The sequence below is a fragment of the Entelurus aequoreus genome, linkage group LG01 (genome assembly GCF_033978785.1).
Source record: "Entelurus aequoreus isolate RoL-2023_Sb linkage group LG01, RoL_Eaeq_v1.1, whole genome shotgun sequence".
NCBI lineage: Eukaryota > Metazoa > Chordata > Actinopteri > Syngnathiformes > Syngnathidae > Entelurus > Entelurus aequoreus.
The window spans coordinates 8744082-8764782 of NC_084731.1; the positions used below are offsets into that span (position 1 = coordinate 8744082).

General features: G+C 39.4%; 1 protein-coding gene across 3 annotated transcripts in view; it reads right to left on the minus strand.

Annotated features, from left to right (window-relative positions):
• The window catches only part of LOC133647895 (glutaminase kidney isoform, mitochondrial-like), a 76602-nt gene that overhangs the window by 48154 nt on the left and 7747 nt on the right, over window positions 1–20701 (minus strand). For 2 of the 3 annotated variants that reach the window (XM_062043652.1, XM_062043644.1), the window contains exon 1: window positions 7057–7385. The exons of the other annotated variant lie outside the window; for it this stretch is intronic. In XM_062043652.1, the coding sequence (XP_061899636.1) occupies window positions 7057–7283 (227 nt within the window). In that variant the 5' untranslated portion in view covers window positions 7284–7385. Of the gene's footprint in view, window positions 1–7056; window positions 7386–20701 lie in introns of those variants that run through there. 3 annotated transcript variants of the gene reach the window in all.

The following is a 20701-nucleotide window of genomic DNA, read 5'->3' on the forward strand; positions in this document are numbered from 1 at the left end:
CGTAAATGTAAAAACAATCAACTTATAAAGTGACATTTTAAATTTGCCGCTAAACTTCCGGTTCGAAACGCCTCTGAGGATGACGTATGCGTGTGACGTAGCCCGGCGAACACGGGTATGCCTTCCACATTGAAGCCGATACGAAAAAGCTCTGTTTTCATTTCATAATTCCACAGTATTCTGGACATCTGTGTTCGTGAATCTGTTTCAATCATGTTCATTGCATTATGGAGAAGGAAGCCGAGCAAGCAAAGAAGAAAGTTGTCGGTGCGAAATGGACGTATTTTTCGAACGTAGTCAGCCACAACAGTACACAGCCGGCGCTTCTTTGTTTACATTCCCGAAAGATGCAGTCAAGATGGAAGAACTCGGATAACAGAGACTCTAACCAGGAGGACTTTTGATTTGGATACACAGACGCCTGTAGAGAACTGGGACAACACAGACTCTTACCAGGATTACTTTGATTTGGATGACAAAGACGCAGACGTGCTACTGTGAGTATGCAGCTTTGGCTTTTTTTTGCGTATGTACGTAACTTTTTTAAAATATATAAGCTTTATGAACCTTGGGTTAGGTGAACGGTCTTTTGGGCTGAGTGATTGTGTGTGTTGATCATGTGTTTGAATTGTATTGGCGTGTTCTATGGAGCTAGGAGCTAGCAGAGGAGCTAGGAGCTAGCATAACACGTACCGTACCGTACGTGCGCGTCACGTACGTAACTTTTTAAAAATATATAAGCTTTATGAACCTTGGGTTAGGTGAACGGTCTTTTGGGCTGAGTGATTGTGTGTGTTGATCAGGTGTTTGAATTGTATTGGCGTGTTCTATGGAGCTAGGAGCTAGCAGAGGAGCTAGGAGCTAGCATAACAAACACGCAGGTGTTATTATGCAGGATTAATTTGTGGCATATTAAATATAAGCCTGGTTGTGTTGTGGCTAATAGAGTATATATATGTCTTGTGTTTATTTACTGTTGTAGTCATTCCCAGCTGAATATCAGGTACCGTGAGTATGCAGCCTTGGCTGCTAAACATTCGATAACTTGACCGTATGTGCGCGTCACGTACGTAACTTTTTAAAAATATATAAGCTTTATGAACCTTGGGTTAGGTAAACGGTCTTTTGGGCTGAGTGATTGTGTGTGTTGATCAGGTGTTTGAATTGTATTGGCGTGTTCTATGGAGCTAGGAGCTAGCAGAGGAGCTAGGAGCTAGCATAACAAACACGCACGTGTTTTTATGCAGGATTAATTTGTGGCATATTAAATATAAGCCTGGTTGTGTTGTGGCTAATAGAGTATATATATATGTCTTGTGTTTATTTACTGTTGTAGTCATTCCCAGCTGAATATCAGGTCACCCCCGGCTCTCACAGCATCTTCCCTATCTGAATAGCTTCAACTCCCCACTAGTCCTTCACTTGCACTTTACTCATCCACAAATCTTTCATCCTCGCTCAAATTAATGGGGAAATTGTCGCTTTCTCGGTCCGAATCTCTCTCATCATTGTAAACAATAGGGAACTTTGCATATATGTTCAACTGACTACGTCACGCTACTTCCGGTAGGTGCAAGCCTTTTTTTTATCAGATACCAAAAGTTGCAATCTTTATCGTCGTTGTTCTATACTAAATCCTTTCAGCAAAAATATGGCAATATCGCGAAATGATCAAGTATGACACATAGAATAGATCTGCTATCCCCGTTTAAATAAAAAAAATTCATTTCAGTAGGCCTTTAAATTATTTAGTATGCACTAATTAAAGGGGCAGAGCTTTAAGAGACATTTTCGCTTTTATATTTTATAAGATATATTTTTTGTAAGAACCACAATTAATAAATATATTTCAGTGAATAACTTATTGTTCAAATCTGTATATAAATATGTACATAAAGTGTTGTAATTATATTGTAAAATGGATGGATGGATGGACGTTTAAAACAAAACTGTTATTATTAATTAGTAAGTATACATTCTTTGAGCCTTTTTAGAGAAAATCATATCATTGTAGTAAATTATGCAAGTTACTCGATGATGTCATGGTGACCACGCCCATAGCCACGCCCCCACCGCTACAGGTATCTTGGCGGTTTATGGGAAACACTGCAGTGGCCAGGATACTGAACAGCACTCTGATTGGTTTGGTCTCCTGTAGTTGCCAATATTACTGTTGTATTGACATTTTTAGTTGTAGCCCTTTCATGCTTGAAATGCTTAATTTTGACCCAAAACATTGGAGAATATGCTTTTAAAAATGTAAAAACAACCAGGGACAACTGTATTCCTTGCCTTCTACTTCACAATTGGGCTGCTTTGTGTTGACCTTTCACATAAAGTTCAGATAAAATATGATTGGTGTGGTCTCAAGGGGTATGAATACTTTTTCAAGTCACAGTATATAGAGTAAAAAAAATAATTGAGCTATTTGATACAACAAATATGGCTGGTAATAAAGTACAGTACATATGAGATACTGGCAACAATAGCAGTGCTGCAAAAAATATGACCTAAATAAACTTCACTATAATGAGGATTGCCAGGCAGCTGCAGGTCAAAGGTGGGAAACCTGCAACATCTGGAGCAGGAGCTGGCCTTATTAGCGCTTGCCTTTGTCCTTGAGTGACAGACTGTACGGGTGAAGGTAATGCAATAGCACCAAATGGGTTTTTGGGTTAAAAAAATAAATAAAAAAAGGCGCTAGCCTGGCAGCCAGCAAGATCCAGCGTTGCACAAATCAAACTGGTAGTGACTCATCTTCTCCTCTTAGACACGAGTGCTGGGCAGTGTGCCAGCTCACGGGCATTTCTACAGAAAAATGTGCAAAAACTACGTAGGCGAGGTACATCCAACAAACATTTTAACCCCCATTAGATGGATCACAGCCTTGGGTGTCCAGTAACCAGACAGCATTTATGTCTTAGCAGATACAATCCCTGCAGTCATTTTTACACGCACCTTTCATCCAGGGATGTTCCGCAGACTCAAAACTACTTTATTGATGTTTACTTGTCACCGTGAACAAGTGTGATATGAATAGGGCTGCAACCACTCAATCGATTAATTCGATTTAAAACAAAAATCTTCAATTTATATATTGTGTTGCTTCGAATAATCGTTTAATGACTGCAACTAACAAAAATCAATTAAATCCAAACCGCATGGAGTGCCCAGAACTTTGAATACATGAGCAGTTGCCATACACTGCAAAAACTGAAATCTAAGTAAGATTAAATATCTCACATAAGGTATTTTCTGCCTAATAAGATAAGTCTTATCACTAAGCAGATTTTATGTTAGAGTGTTTTACTTGTTTTAAGGGTTTTGGTCCTAAATGATCTCAGTAAGATATTACAGCTTTTTGCTGAGATTTGATGACCTATATTGAGTAAAACATGCTTGAAACTAGAATATCAACTGTTGCAAAGCTGTGTCATCAACACTCACAATTATAAAACTACTTTTTTAAAGTAATAATTTCCTGCTTCAAGCATGGAAAAAAAAAAGATGATTTTGACACAATTGTGTCTTATAATTAAAACGAATGACAGCCAAAATGGACTTTGCTGTTTTATTTTCGATGAAACAATAAAAAATACGTACTCATATAGTAGTACAGGTGTTATAAGTGAGAATATACTTATTTTAAAAGGTATTTGTGGGTTCATTGAGGTTAGCTAATTTTACTTGTTTTGGAAAGTCTTGACAAGCCGAATTTTCTTGTTCTATTGGCAGATAATTTTGCTTAGTTCAGATAAAATACCCCTAATTTTTGTATTTTTTTTTCTTGTTTTTGACCACTGACTTTTTGCAGTGTAGAGCACACATGAGAGCGGTGGTGTGATTTGTGTAGCAGCCATCAGCGGAGATTTAAAATTGTTTTAATGCACACAAGTTCAAAGTGCAATTTTAATGTTGATAACTAGAAAAAATATGTCAGCCCTTTGAGACACTTGTGATTTAGGGCTATATAAATAAACATTGATTGATTGATGTCCGGATGTACTTTGTGGACGCCGTCTTTGCTCCACAGTAAGTCTTTGCTGTCGTCCAGCATTCTGTTTTTGTTTACTTTGTAGCCAGTTCAGTTTCAGTTTCGTTCTGCATAGCCTTCTCTAAGCTTCAATGCCTTTTCTTAGGGGCACTCACCTTATGTTTATTTTTGGTTTAAGCATTAGAAACCTTTTTACCTGCACGCTGCCTCCCGCTGTCGTCTTCATATTGTGATCATGACAAACCATGTTTCCGGCGTCTACAAAGCAATTAGCTACAAGCTGCCACTAAACCAGCTAATGCCAAATATTTGTTTATTAATGGATGCATCCTATTGATCTTGACAATTAGGGGAATGTTGGCGTATTCCTCTATAGCAGTGTTTTTCAACCTTTTTCAAAGCACATTTTTTGCGTTGAAAAAATCCGCAGGCACACCACCAGCGGAAATCATTAAAAAACGAAAGTCAGTTGACAGTAAAAGTCATTGTCACAATTGTTGGGTATGACTTTAAAGCATAACCAACTATGCATCAATATAGATCTTGTCTCAAAGTAGGTGCACTGTCACCACCTGTCACATCACATTATGACATATTTTGATTTGTTTGCTGTTTTCCTGTGTGTAGTGTTTTACTTCTTGTCTTGCGCTCCTATTTTGGTGGCTTTTTCAAATTTTTGGGTATTTTCCTGGAGCAGTTTCATGTCTTCCTTTGAGCGATATTTCCCGCACCTACTTTGTTTTAGCATTCAAGAATATTCCAGTTGTTTTTATCCTTCTTTGTGGGGACATTGTTGATTGTCATGTCATGTTTTGTCATGATTGTCATGTCTCACTATTATGTTAGATCCACTATGGACTGGACTCTCACTATTATGTTAGATCCACTATGGACTGGACTTTCACAATATTATGTCAGACCCACTCGACGTCCATTGCATCCGGTCTCCCCTAGAGGGGTGGGGCGTTACCCACATATGCGGTTCTCTCCAAGGTTTCTCATAGTCATTCACATCGACGTGCCATTGGGGTTGTGAGTTTTTCCTTGCCCTTATGTGGGCTCTGTACCGCGGATGTCGTTGTGGCTTGTGCAGCCCTTTGAGACACTTGTGATTTAGGGCTATATAAATAACATTGATTGATTGATGTTCGAATGTACACTGTGGACAGCGTCTTTGATCCACAGTAAGTCTTTGCTGTCGTCCAGCATTCTGTTTTTGTTTACTTTGTAGCCAGTTCAGTTATAGTTTCGTTCTGCATAGCCTTCCCTAAGCTTCAATGCCTTTTCTTAGGGGCACTCACCTTTTGTTTATTTTTGGTTTAAGCACACATTTTTACCTGCACGCTGCATCCCACTGTTTCCGACATCTACAAAGCAATTAGCTACCTGCTGCCACCTACTGATATGGAAGAGTATTGTACAGTTACTCTGCCAAGCTCTAGACCAGTGTTTTTCAACCTTTTTTGAGCCAAGGCACATTTTTTGCGTTGAAAAAATCTGAGGCACACCACCAGCAGAAATCATTAAAAAAACTAAACTCAGTTGACAGTAAAAAGTCGTTGTCCCAATTGTTGGATATGACTTTAAACCATAACTAACCATGGATCAATATAGCTCTTGTCTCAAAGTAGGTGCACTGTCACCACCTGTCACATCACCCCCTGACTTATTTTGAGTTTTTAGCTGTTTTCCTGTGTGTAGTGTTTTAGTTCTTGTCTTGCTCTCCTATTTTGGTGGCTTTTTGTCATTTTTTCAGTTGTTTTTATCCTTCTTTGTGGGGACATTGTCGATTGTCATGTCATGTTCGGATGTACATTGTGGACGGCGTCTTTGCTCCACAGTAAGTCTTTGCTGTCGTCCAGCATTCTGTTTTTGTTTACTTTGTAGCCAGTTCAGTTTCAGTTTCGTTCTGCATAGCCTTCTCTAAGCTTCAATGCCTTTTCTTAGGGACACTCACCTTGTTTATTTTTGGTTTAAGCATTAGAAACCTTTTTACCTGCACGCTGCCTCCCGCTGTCGTCTTCATATTGTGATCATGACAAACCATGTTCCCGACGTCTACAAAGCAATTAGCTACCTGCTGCCACTGAACGAGCTAATGCGAAATATTTGTTTATTAATGGATGCATCCTATTGATCTTGACAATTAGGGGTTTGTTGGCGTATTCCTCTATAGCAGTGTTTTTCAACCTTTTTCAAGGAACATTTTTTGCGTTGAAAAAAATCCGGAAGCACACCACCAGCGGAAATCATTAAAAAACGAAACTCAGTTGACAGTACAAAGTCGTTGTCGCAATTGTTGGATATGACTTTAAACCATTATTGCTCCACAGTAAGTCTTTGCTGTCGTCCAGCATTCTGTTTTTGTTTACTTTGTAGCCAGTTCAGTTTTAGTGTCGTTCTGCGCAGCCTTCCGTAAGCTTCAATGCCTTTTCTTAGGGGCACTCACCTTTTGTTTATTTTTGGTTTAAGCGTTAGACACCTTTTTACCTGCACACTGCCTCCAGCTGTCTCCGACATCTACAGAACAAATAGCTACCTGCTACCACCTACTGATATGGAAGAGTATTACACGGTTACTCTGCCGAGCTCTAAACAGCACCGACCATTTAACAACAACACATCATTTGCAGACTATAATTACTGGTTTGCAAAACATATTTTTAACCCAAATAGGTGAAATGAGATAATCTCCCACGGCACACCAGACTGGTATCTCTGAGATACCATAGCACCTGGTACCTGGTACCTGGTACCTGGTACACAACCCACGCCCTCGTTACAATTAAAGCTTGGCCAGCTGAGCTGTCAAATCCACGTACAGTAGTTAGCTCACAAGCTAGCTGTAGCTAACAACAAGCGCCATTGAACCTCAATGAAAAACTCTCCTATAAACATTTTTAAAAAAGGGCTTAGCTAATGTTTGTAGCAACACACAACCGTAATGTTGCCTACTTTTCAGTGGTTATGATGCTGAAATTAATGGTCCCTTCGTCTCCCATTAATGACGTTAAATCCTGCATTTTGTTGCAATGATGGTCGACATTACACGGCTTACTCACTTCTCCATGGAAGACTCTTTGGCGGCATCGTTGTGTCCGTCTGCTTTGGAGCAAAAGCTTCTGGCACCGGTCTGCCTGACGAGCGGCCCGGTGAAAGCTCTCCCCGTGGCCGGGGAAGGCGACCAGCAGCCGGCTGCAGGTGCTGCGTGGACTCTGCCTGCCGTAGGTCGCTTCAGCTGGCCGTGTAAAATCTCCCTGAGCAGCGCCCTTGACCGTAAATGTAACATTTCAAACCCCGTCAACCGACCCCGAAAAACAGGAGCGTGAATCGGGCAAATTATCGCGATGTACGGAGGAGAGGAGCGTGATAGTAACGGTTTCCCCGGCGAATGAACACCGTAGGCGTTCTCCTCACAAGGCACAACCTACGTCCATTTTGATTGGTTCGCCAAAAAAACAGAACTTGCAATCCAATTGGCTGGATATACTGTCAATCATTAAACGGCAGGCGTTCTCCTCACAAGGCACAACCTACGTCCATTTTGATTGGTTCGCCAAAAAACAAAACTTGCAATCCAATTGGCTGGATTTACTGTCAATCATCCAAACAACGCTACTGACGCTCCGAGTTAAAGGCCTACTGAAATGAATTTGTTTTTATTTAAACGGGGATAGCAGATCTATTCTATGTGTCATACTTGATCATTTCGCGATATTGCCATATTTTTGCTGAAAGGATTTAGTATAAAACAACGACGATAAAGATCGCAACTTTTGGTATCTGATAAAAAAAAAAGGCTTGCCCCTACCGGAAGTAGCGTGACGTAGTCAATTGAACATATCCGCAAAGTTCCCTATTGTTTACAATGATGGCCGCCAGAAGTGAGAGAGATTCGGACCGAGAAAGCGACAATTTCCCCATTAATTTGAGCGAGGATGAAAGATTTGTGGATGAGGAAAATGCAAGTGAAGGACTAGTGGGGAGTGGAAGCGATGACCTGATATTCAGCTGGGAATGACTAAAACAGTAAATAAACACAAGACATATATATACTCTATTAGCCACAACACAACCAGGCTTATATTTAATATGCCACAAATTAATCCCTAGGTGTTTGTTATGCTAGCTCCTAGCTACTAGCTCGAGCTAGTTATAGCGGGTTATATGGACGGGATCCCGTGTATATAACCCGCCAATACAATTCAAACACCTGCACAACACACACACTCACTCAGCCCAAAGAACCGTTCACCTAACCCAAGGTTCATAAAGCTTATATATTTAACCAAAGTTACGTACGTGACACGCACGTACGGGCAAGCAATCAAATGTTTGGAAGCGCGCGGGTGGGACCTGATATTCAACTGGGAATGTCTACAACAGTAAATAAACACAAGACATATATATACTCTATTAGCCACAACACCACCAGGCTTATATTTAATATGCCACAAATTAATCCCGCATAACAAACACCTAGGTGTTTGTTATGCTAGCTCCTAGCTACTAGCTTGAGCTAGTTATAGCAAGCGATCAAATGTTTGGAAGCGCAGCTACGTACTCACGGTATCGCGTCTGTGTATCCAAATCAAAGTCCTCCTGGTTAGAGTCTCTGTTGTCCGAGTTCTTCGATCTTGACTGCATCTTTCGGGAATGTAAACAAACACCGACTGTGTTGTGTTGCTGACTTCCCTTGCAAAATATCCGCTTCGCACCGACAACTTTCTTCTTTGCTTGCTCAGCTTCTTTCTCCATAATGCAATGAATAAATTGCAACAGATTCACCAACACAGATGTCCAGAATACTGTGGAATAATGACATGAAAACAGCTATTTCGTATTGGCTTCAATGGGGAAGCAATACCTCTGTTAAACTGGCTACGTCACGCGCGTACGTCATCATACCGAGACGTTTTCAAGCGGAAGCGTGGCGGGAAATTTAAAATTGCACTTTATAAGTTAATTGGCATGTGTTGCAATGTTAAGATTTCATCATTGATATATAAACTATCAGACTGCGTGGTCGGTAGTAGTGGCTTTCAGTAGGCCTTTAACCTCTCGTTCTGTTGACGCTTTCTGTTCCTAAATCAGGGGTCGGGAACCCGCGGCTCTCTTTAGCGCCGCCCTAGTGGCTCTCTGGAGCTTTTTCAAAAATGTATGAAAAATGGAAAAAGATGAGGGGGAAAAAAAAAATTGTTTTGTTTTAATATGGTTTCTGTAGGACAGGGGTGTCCAATCTTTTTCCACTGAGGGCCGCACACTGAAAAATCAAAGCAAGCGGGGGCCATTTTGATATTTTTTTTATTTTAAAAACCAATACAATATATGTATAAAAAATATACATTAATGCCTCCACTCAGGCTTGATCCCGGGGACCCCAAAGGGTTTTAGTCCAAAAAATATTTAAAATGTGTCATTATTCAGTATTATTATCTCTAGATCAACATTAGGTCTATTTGTCAATATAACGTTTTTAAAGATTTAAGTCGTATGCTCTTTTTGTCAAAGAAAACGCTGTTTTTTTATGGAAAAAACACAAAATATGCAATATTTTCACCCAATAACATTTTTAAGAGGAATATTTCAGATTATATAATAATTGGAGCCTTAAAAAGGTCAACAACTCATAACACCATTGATTTTAATTCATTATTATTTTTTGAGCGATGACACTTAAAAACAAATCACACAAAAATTATTGGGGAACCAAAAGGGTCCTACTCATTAAAGTGTTAAACAATAAATTATAATTTTTTTTTTACTGTTTACTTTTAACACAATAATCTCGAGATCAACTTCAGATCTATCCGTCAATTATAAGTTGTATTGTTGTTTATGTTTTTTGTTTGTTCGTTTTAGGCCCAACTTTTTAAAAAAAAACAACAAAAAAAACCTAAATGTTTTTATATGGCAAACAAAATATGCAACATTTTCCCCAAAAAATATCTCACAGTGCAATATTTAATGTGACGTAATTGGAGCTTAGAATAGGTCAATAATTCATAATGACATTGATTTTGACTCATTATTATTTAAAAAAAAAAAAAGAAACAGCCTGCATGGCTGTTTTGTGTTATTAGAGTAAACATTGCAACATTTTCTTGTTACATTTTACCTGTTTGCTCTTTCATACCACTTTTTATGTTTTTAATTTTTTAAATCGTATTTTAAAAAGGGCCGTGGGGCCATTAAAAAATGACCTGCGGGCCGCAAATGGCCCCCGGGCCGCACTTTGGACATCCCTGCTGTAGGAGGACAAACATGACACAAACCCCCCTAATTGTTATAAAGCACACTGTTTGTATTAAACATGCTTCACTGATTCTAATATTTGGCGAGCGCCGTTTTGTCCTACTAATTTTGCCGGTCCTTGAACTCACCGTAGTTTGTTTACATGTATAACTTTCTCCGACTTTCTAGGAAATGTTTTATGCCACTTTCTTTTTCTGTCTCATTTTGTCCACCAAACTTTTAACGTTGCGCAAAGGTGAGTTTTGTTGATGTTATTGACTTGTGTGGAGTGCTAATCAGACATATTTGGTCACTGCAAGCTAAACGATGCTAACATGCTATTTAGGCTAGCTATATGTACATATTGCAACATTAGGCCTCATTTGTAGCTATATTTGAGCTCATTTAGTTTCCTTTAAGTCCTCTTAATTCAATTTATATCTCATGACACACTATCTGTATGTAATATGGCTTTTCATTGTTTGCGGCTCCTGACAGATTTGTTTTTGTATTTTTGGTCCAATATGGCTCTTTCAACATTTTGTGTTGCCGACCCCTGTCCTAAATGAATGAACACATTAAAAAGATGGTTTGACAAAAACAAAAACAGACTATCTTTGAATCTCAGTAAAACTAAAATAATGCTATTTGGTAACAATAGAAGGGAAAGTCAAACACAAATACAAACAGACGGAATAGAAATTGAAAGAGTAAATGAAACCAAATGTCTAGGTATAATGATGGATGATAAATTGAACTGGAAATTTAATGTGAAAAAATATACAACATAAAGTAGCAAGAAACACGTCAATAATGAATAAAGCAAAATATGTTCCTGACCAAAAATCACTTCATATTCTCTACTGCTCACTAGTGTTACATATCTGAGTTATTGTGTAGAAATATGGGGAAATAACTACAAAATTACACTTCATTCATTAACGGTGTTACAAAAAAGATCAGTTAGAATAATACATAATGTTGGATATAGAGAACATACAAATCCTATATTTATTGAATCAAAAATACTGAAATTCCACGACATAGTGAATTTGCAAACAGCTAAAATTACACAAAGCAAACTATAACCTGCTATCCAATAATATACAACAATTCTTCTCAACAAAAGAGGAGAAATATAATCTTAGAGAAAAATTTAATTTAAAACATTTGTACGCACGTACAACACTTAAGACCTTCAGTATATCAGTACGTGGAATTAAATGATGGAATGGATTAAGCAGAGAAATCAAACAATGTACTAATATGATCCACTTCAAGAAACTCTTCAAACTTAAAGTGTTTACAAAGTACAAAGAAGAAGAACCATGATAAACATTCTGAATTTATTTCATCCATCCATTCATTTTCTAGATAATCTTATTCATCTCAACATATGAAATATAACTTTCTTCAATGAGTATTATTTATTTATTTTTATTGTTATTACTTATGGAGTATATCGTGAATAAATTGAGAACAGGAAGTGAACAAAAGTTTTAGCAACTGTTATGTGAAGGAAAAGGGGGTAGGATTAAATAAGCTCTGCTTCTTCCTACTCCTTTTCGAACACGTTGAATAGAGGAACTGGAAATTGTGATGCATCATGTTGTATGCATGCATGTGTGATGTATCATGTTGTATGCATGCATGTGTGATGTATCATGTTGTATGCATACATGTGTGATGCATCATGTTGTATGCATGCATGTGTGATGCATCATGTTGTATGCATGAATGTGTGATGTATCATGTTGTATACATGCATGTGTGATGTATCATGTTGTATGCATGCATGTGTGATGTATCATGTTGTATATATGCATGTGTGATGTATCATGTTGTATGCATGCATGTGTGATGAATCATGTTGTATGCACGCACGTGTGATGTATCATGTTGTATGCATGCATGTGTGATGCATCATGTTGTATGCATGCATGTGTGATGCATCATGTTGTATGCATGAATGTGTGATGTATCATGTTGTATGCGTGCATGTGTGATGCATCATGTTGTATGCAAGCATGTGTGATGCATCATGTTGTATGCATGCATGTGTGATGTATCATGTTGTATGCATGCATGTGTGATGTATCATTTTGTATGCATGCATGTGTGATGGATCATGTTGTATATATGCATGTGTGATGTATCATGTTGTATGCATGCATGTTAGGTTTGGAAACGATTTTGTATGGTTTATTTCTCACAGGCCAATAATGATTGTTTTAATAACATTTTAGAATTAGACTCAGTGTGCATGTCCTGAAGTAGATCTGGTGCTCTGACAAACATGCGGTATACATATATTTAAACTCATCATTTGCAGTTGTGCTGTGACGCTACATGAAGTGATATTTTGGTAGTGTACATACTGTACATGACTAAACAGAGCTGTTCTTAAAATAGCCACAGCACCATCTTGTGGTGAGATGATAGATAGATAGATAGATAGATAGATAGATAGATAGATAGATAGATAGATAGATAGATAGATAGATAGATAGATAGATAGATAGATAGATAGATAGATAGATAGATAGATAGATAGATAGATAGATAGATAGATAGATAGATAGATAGATAGTACATTTTTGATTCCTTCATGAGAGTTCCCTCAGGAAAATTACAATTCCAGTAGCAGTGTACAGAATTGAGATACAATTTACAAAGTAAATAATAGAGGTATAAATGGCAATAAAATTGAAAATATAACAATAACAATACAAATTAAAAGTAACAATAAGAATAAAAATATAACAGTAAAAGTAAGAATATAACAAGAGAAACTAGGCAGTAGTGACCATGTTATGAAAAGAAAAAAATGAAGAAAAACGGTATTACTGTCGATTATATGAAAGATGAGATGTGTTTATTGCACCTTTAAAGTGTATTGCACTGTCATTGCGGTTTATTGCACTGTTTTTTGTTGCAGTTTATTTCAGTATTGTTATTGCTTTGCATCCCTTGTCATCCTAGTACCAAGTTGGCGCCCTCTAGAGACATGTGCGCATGTTGCAAACAGCCCCTTTGAAGTACCAGTAAAGTGGAAAAACAAGTTGCCTCTATATTGAAGCTATTATTATATGTATCTGATTTATGACACCTAAAGACTTCCAAACTATTCAAAAAAATAGATATGATCAAAATTGGTATCAATCTCACAGAGATTCCCGAGCCATTTTGATAGATAACGAACACGCCAGACACGTGATCGCGTGACGTAGAGGTAGGGACCGCAGATCCCTTCCCCACCAACAACAATGCAAATCATGCAGACTTTATAAGAGCCAAGGGTTACTTTGGGTAAAATAATGATCAAGAACCTGATATTGTTGATCTTGAACATAAGTGGGATGAGCTACAGGTTTTAGAAGCTGTGTGCTAAACAGATCCAGCTTTAGTGAAACACTATCACATCATGTAGCAGTATTGCTAAGTGCTAAACAAGAAATACCAACTACAAACATAATAAAGGGATAGCAGTGTTTCCCACACATTCATTTATTTGTGGCGGCCCGCCACGACAGAATTACGTCCGCCACAAATTAAAAAAAAAAAAATTATTATTATTATTTTATTTTTTTGTCCTGTCCAGCTTCTCAGGTAAATCATATAGTTGATGTAGATGCCCATATAGGCTGTTCAGATTTACTTTACAAAAGAGAAGTGTAGGACTCTTCTCTTGTTGCCTTATTTGTATTTGACCACTACTGTTTTCTGTTTATTTGTTACTGACTGTGGCAGGACATCTCTGCCTCTGTTTCACTTTATGTTGCTGGTAAATAATATGGTTGTAGTAGTAGGCTAAAGTTAAATTATTTAGTATGCACTAATTAAAGGGGCAGAGCTTTAAGAGACATTTTAGCTTTTATATTTTATAAGATATATTTTTTGTAAGAACCACAATTAATAAATATATTTCAGTGAATAACTTATTGTTCAAGTCTGTATATAAATATGTACATAAAGTGTTGTAATTATATTGTAAAATGGATAGATGGATGGATGGATGGATGGACGTTTAAAACAAAACTATTATTAATTAGTAAGTATACATTTTTTTAGCCTTTTTAGAGAAAATCATATCATAGTAGGAAATTATGCAAATTACTCGATGATGTCATGGTGACCACGCCCATAGCCACGCCCTCACCGCCACAGGTATCTTGGCAGTTTATGGGAAACACTGGATAGCTTACGATAAAATGTCTGCTCTTACTTCGATGACAAGTATTAGGATGTCCATATCTTCCCGTTAACATGAACCATTAATCACGATGCACACAAAGGGTTAACAAGGAAGTCTCCCTGCAGACACTGTTGGTCTCCATCTCTGGGTATACATTGAATGTCACAGATGAACAACTTCTAGATTCAAGGCTAAATCCTGCGATTATCCAGATGAGAGTCAAGATTCATAATCTAGACTAACTTTGACGAGCCGAGATGCGATACCGGTTCACAATAAAGCAGCAGAGGGTTACTTAGCTGTCTGTATCATTGCGAAATAGTTTGTTTGCGTTAGCGCTTATAATAACAACATCGCTAATGTTTGGTTAATATTCAGGTTAGGTATTGTTGTCGGGTTTTAGGTGGTTATTGAGGGTCTTCTTCTTTGTTCGGATAAAGATGTTGATTAGAGGTGTAACCACTATACAGCTGGGCAAGTGTTTAACAGTCAACTGACCAAGCTCTCGTCCACAGCTGCCAGACCACGATTCCCATTAGGATGGCGGTGTATCCTCTGCACCACACTCACATGCCGCAGGTGAAGCCATACCCCATTTGCACATAGTTGAGCGAAAGAGGCCGACGCCAGTACAAAGGCGATTAAGCCTGACCCAAGCAGGCCTGGGAAGGCATATTCCCGGTGGTGATGTACTGGCCTCAGGGATGTAATCATTGGGTCTGGAAGAGTTTCCCCGCCATTCCATGTTCCATTTGTAGTCCGCCCAGTTTGCTACACAGCCGTTTGACTGGTTAAAGTCATTTGGCAATTCCAATGCAGCAGGGACACATTGATGTCTCGATTTAAGCTGCCGGTGTCCTCTAAGAGGAGGAGACAGAAGCCGGTCATGAAGAAGGTGCCCAGGCTCCAGTGCTCGGCGTGCTCGAGACAGTGTGGCTCTCTTGCGACGAAGCTCAGATGGTTGAATACCTGCTAAGATGGGAAGATTGTCCGTTGGTGTGGGACGCAGGCATCCAGTCACTGACGCAAAGCGTCGTTAATCGGCTTATCTATGAGACGAGTGTGAGCACTATGACACCGGCAGAGTGGACCAAGGCAAGGGTGGCTGTACGAAGTGTAGCACCGCCAGCACCCCAGCGAGAACCAGGCAGTCGTCTCAAAAGCCCAACACGTGTTGTTAGCTTTTTGCGCAGTGACTCCAGGTGTCGGCGAAACGTGAGTGCCTTGTCCAACTTAATGCCAAGATATGTTGGTTCGGCGGAAAAGGGTAGAGGACGTCCATCAACAGTGATGTTAAGCTAACGTTGTGCCTCCCTGTTGTAAAGGTGGAAGGCTGCTGTCACCGTTTTGGTTACACTGAGCTTCAACTTCCATTTCTGGAAATAAGTGGATAAGGTCGCCATATCCTGGGTAAGACACCCCTCTTACTACTGCCAGTTTTTTGTATGATGCATCATTTCCAAGGGGTCTGCATATGCAAACTTTTTGGCAGTTGTTACTGGCACATATGTGTAGATGTTAAACAAGAGGGGAGCTAGGACTGATGCCGGAGGGACGCCATTTCTCAGACGTCGCAACCTGCTTTTTGGCCATCACCATTGGTAAGGTTGAAACTGCGGTTTTGGACGAGTTCCATGATCAAAGAGACCATGTGCCTGTCCGGCAGTAGGCGCTTGCAGGTAAGGCCATGGTGCCAGACGGTATCGTAAGCTGCTGTAAGATCAACAAACACAGCACCTGCTATATTCTTGGCCGAGAAGCTGTCCTCAATTTCTTGAGTCAGGAGAGTAACTTGATCCACGGTCGATCTTCCGCGCCGAAATCCGGCTTGCTCTTGAGGGAGCAGTGGATCGATAATAGGTTCGACACGAGTATAGATCAGTCTCTCCAGGATTTTGAAAGTGATACCCAAAACAGAGATAGGTCTATAACTCTTTGGATCCTCTGGTGGTTTCATCGACTTTGGGATGGCGATCACTAATGTTCTTCTCCAGATTATTGGAAACTTGAGTGTGCGCGGAAGATAGGAACTTGTTTAGCCAGAACTTTAAACCAGTTCTGGCATGGATTATCAGCTCTGGGCAGATTGAATCAGGCCCCACAGCTTTTCCAGACTTAAGCAACTGGCGGGCACTGGCAAACACCTCTGGAGTAAAATCTTCAGAGATTGTTTCACCAGGCGGCGTAGGGATCCTCCAGATTTGATTGAAACTTTTATTAGTAGATTGCACAGTAGATTGCACAGTAAAAGAGTTCAGCCACCTCCTTGTTCACAAGTTTGGCTGATTTGCGATCTTTTGTTCCATAGATTCCATTCTTTACCAATTGCGATTCAATAGAGTTTGCAGATATGGGGTATGGTCGATGCAATCGTCTGGATCTGCCAGTCAGGTTGTTGACTGTATTCCATGCCAACCAACTGGAGTGCGTGAAGTCGATGGTGTTGACGGCCTCTGACCAAAGCTCCCTTCACTTTTCATCAAGTCGAGCATGCAGTGCAGAAGCAGCAGTGTCTGATGCTTTGCCTTGGGGGGCCTTCAAAAAGGCCTGGTAGAGGCTCTCACACTCCGCATCCCAGCACGGTCTGTAGTTATTTCTACGACCGCGTGGGATTGATCTTTTAGCTGCTGCTAGGATGGCATAACAAAAGTCCTGGTATGCCTCATCCACAGAGCTAGTATCAGGAGATGGTAAGTCCTGGGCAAGCTGGTTTGTGATGAGGCTAAAAAGTTCCCAATTGGCCTTGGCCTTTAGAGGGCTTCGTGGGCACAATAGAGAGCCCCCATTGACTACATTGTCAGCTGACGTTGTATGTATTTATTTATTTACCACTTAGAATGCATAAAAAAGAAAACAATATGTGATCATGTCTTATTGAGATTGTGAATGATAGACATCTCGGTATAATTTGTGCGTATTTCCAGTATGACTGATCTGATATTATGGTCAGAGTGCACTAGCGGTCCCATTGTCAAGTCCATCTACAGAAGTAGCCGACGGTATTCGGAGTGGAATATTTAAAATGGCTGACTGAATTTGTGGCATTTTGTGATGTTTAAACCGTGTTTTTACATACTTAGCAGATTGTAAATACGATTGGATATGGTTTAATGGATACAATGAAACACAATTAAGCATATAAAGTCAACTTGTTTTTCCACTCTACTTGTACTTTGAGAAACTTTTCTATGACTTTAGCTACAGACTTTTTCTCTCTGTTTGATATTGTCATTACTGCCACAAGAGGTGGAAAAGTGTATTACATCTTATTACCACTGCGGTTCATACTGACCACAGCTGAGAAACAAATATTTTCTGGCGTCCATCTAGGGCAGTGGTTCTTAACCATAGGGCTCCGAGCACCCCTTGAAGCTGTGGTCAGTATGGGCTGCAGTGGTTGTCAGAATAATTGTATCTAAGTTATCACAAAACTTTGAGCTGCAATGAGTTCCCGGCGAGAAGACAAAAACTGTATTTGAACCTACCAAGAGGAAGGCTTGTAAAACTCCACTGTGTAGGATGGGAAGCAACATGAAGGAGTTCTGTTTCTTTCTTCTATTGTAATCCACAGAAAGATTTTGTCTTGACCCAAGAACTACAAAGCGGAGAGGAAGCAGGGCCTGACTCCCCTCAAAGCACCTTTTCTTTGAACTGTTCTGTGACTGAGGGCAACGGCTGTTTACGACCTTTTCTGTGAACTGTTTACGACCTTTTCTTTGAACCGACCTTTTCTTTGAACTGTTTGTAATCAAAGGCGATGACTGTTTACGACCCCCACCCCTTAGAAACAGCTGTTGCCATGTAACCAGGGAAAGTCCAAATAAAAGACGAGGCGTACAATCTTTCGCCAGAGCGTGCTGGGAGACTGTGCAAGAGTGCAGCCCAGACGTCTCTCCTCAATTGAGCCAAATTTGATTCTGTCTCTGTTTAATTCTTTGCTTCTTGTCTTGTTTAATAGATGTCATCAGTGTTTGAACCTGACAGTGGTACTGCAGTGGCAGTTGTAGTACTCTTTCCCACCACTTTTGGCAGCAACAAACTGACATTTTCAAACAAACAGAAGAAGTCTGGCGCTAAAGTCATAGAGGAGTTTCTTAGGTGCAAAAAATATGACTAAAGTGGTGAAGCTGTATTTTGATTTGTGCTTTAATTTTATTGACAGTTTAGTTAAGAAACATATCCATTGTTCATTTAGTTTATTTATTTTAGCACAACGTAATTGTATGTACATTTATTTTAGTCACTTATGTATGCGGTATATTTGTTGAGTACTTATTTTTCTAATCAGCCTGACCTAAGCCGAAGGATTATGTGTCAAATAAATAATAGTCTTTGTGATTAACACATGCTTCCATATCATTTGACGAGGTTGTAAACTGTAAGTAGGTTCATTATTGAATATGAATAAAATCAAAAGTAATTCAGTGGTAATATTTGAGTGGGCCCTGAGCCCCTCTTTAATGGAACGGTTGGGCCCCCGAGCTCAAAAACTCTAAGAACCCCTGTTCAATGGCGGCTCTATGGTTAAGAAACACTGGTATAAGATCAATACCAAAGTATAACCCCTAATGTTAACCCAGGGGTCAGCAACCCAAAATGTTGAAAGAGCCATATTGGACCAAATATACAAAAACAAATCTGTCTGGAGCCACAAAAAATAAAAGCCATATTACATACAGATAGTGTGTCATGAGATATAAATTTAATTAAGAGGACTTAAAGGAAACTAAATGAGCTCAAATATAGCTACAAATGAGGCATAATGATGCAATATGTACATATAGCTAGCCTAAATAGCATGTTAGCATCGATTAGCTTGCAGTGACCAAATATGTCTGATTAGCACTCCACACAAGTCAATAACATCAACAAAACTCACCTTTGTGCACTCACGCACAACGTTAAAAGTGTGGTGGACAAAATGAGACACAAAAAGGGGCATAAAACACGTCCTAGAAAGTCGGAGAAAGTTATACATGCAAACAAACTATACGGTGAGTTCAAGGACCGCCAAAATAAGTAGGACAAAACGGCGCTCGCCAAATACTCGAATCAGTGAAGCATGTTTAATACAAACAGTGTGATTTATAACAATTAGGCAGGTTTGTGTCATGTTTGTCCTCCTACAGAAACCATACTAAAACAAAAAAATATTTTTTTTTTCCCCTCATCTTTTTCCATTCTTCATACATTTTTGAAAAATCTCAACTATACGGTGAGTTCAAGGACCGCCAAAATAAGTAGGACAAAACGGGGCTCGCCAAATACTCGAATCAGTGAAGCGTGTTTAATATAAACAGTGTGATTTATAACAATTAGGGAGGTTTGTGTCATGTTTGTCCTCCTACAGAAACCATACTAAAACAAAAAAATAGATTTTTTTTCCCCTCATCTTTTTCCATTCTTCATACATTTTTGAAAAATCTCCAGAGAGCCACTAGGGCGGCGCTAATGCGGCTCTAGAGCCGCGGGTTGCCAACCCCCGCGTTAACCCAATGGGTGAGGGCGGACCTACGTCACTTCCGCCTACCAATCCCCTAGCAACCGGGAATTCGTTGAAAACAAACCAGCTCACAGCGAACACAGCATTGACCGAAAAAGCATTTAACGAGCGTTGTGGCTTGGAAGTCGGCGTTAAATCCTTCATTTACGCATTTTTACTTATTCGCATATCGTGTGAAAAAACGAAAATGTATTATTTGCGTCAGACTCGTCTCAGTGAACTTTAAAGCTTCTCAGGCTTAGCGTAGCTTGCTAGTTAGCTTAGCCTGCGCGCTACTAAGAAAGAGACGCGGAAGTTATCAACAACAAGATCAAGTGTTAGTGTATAAAATATTGGGAGATTTGAGGGCTACATGTATTGTTTAAGTACAACTGTTCTTCGCCAGGTGTTCTTTGGCCGCCCTGGCTTACGTTTTCCCGGTGGTGTCCATCTTAACGCTGCCTTTGGTATCCTCTCGTTGTCCGGTTTTCGAAAATAGCTAGCTAGGCTATAGACTATATCAGGGGTCACCAACGCGGTGCCCGCGGGCACCAGGTACCCCGTAAGGACCAGATGAGTAGCCCGCTGGACTGTTCTAAAAATAGCTCAAATAGCAGCACTTACCAGTGAGCTGCCTCTATTTTTTAAATTGTATTTATTTACTAGCAAGCTGGTCTCGCTTTGCCCGAAATTTTTAAATTCTAAGAGAGACAAAACTCAAATAGAATTTGAAAATCCAAGAAAATATTTTAAAGACTTGGTCTTAACTTGTTTAAATAACTTCATTATTTTTTTT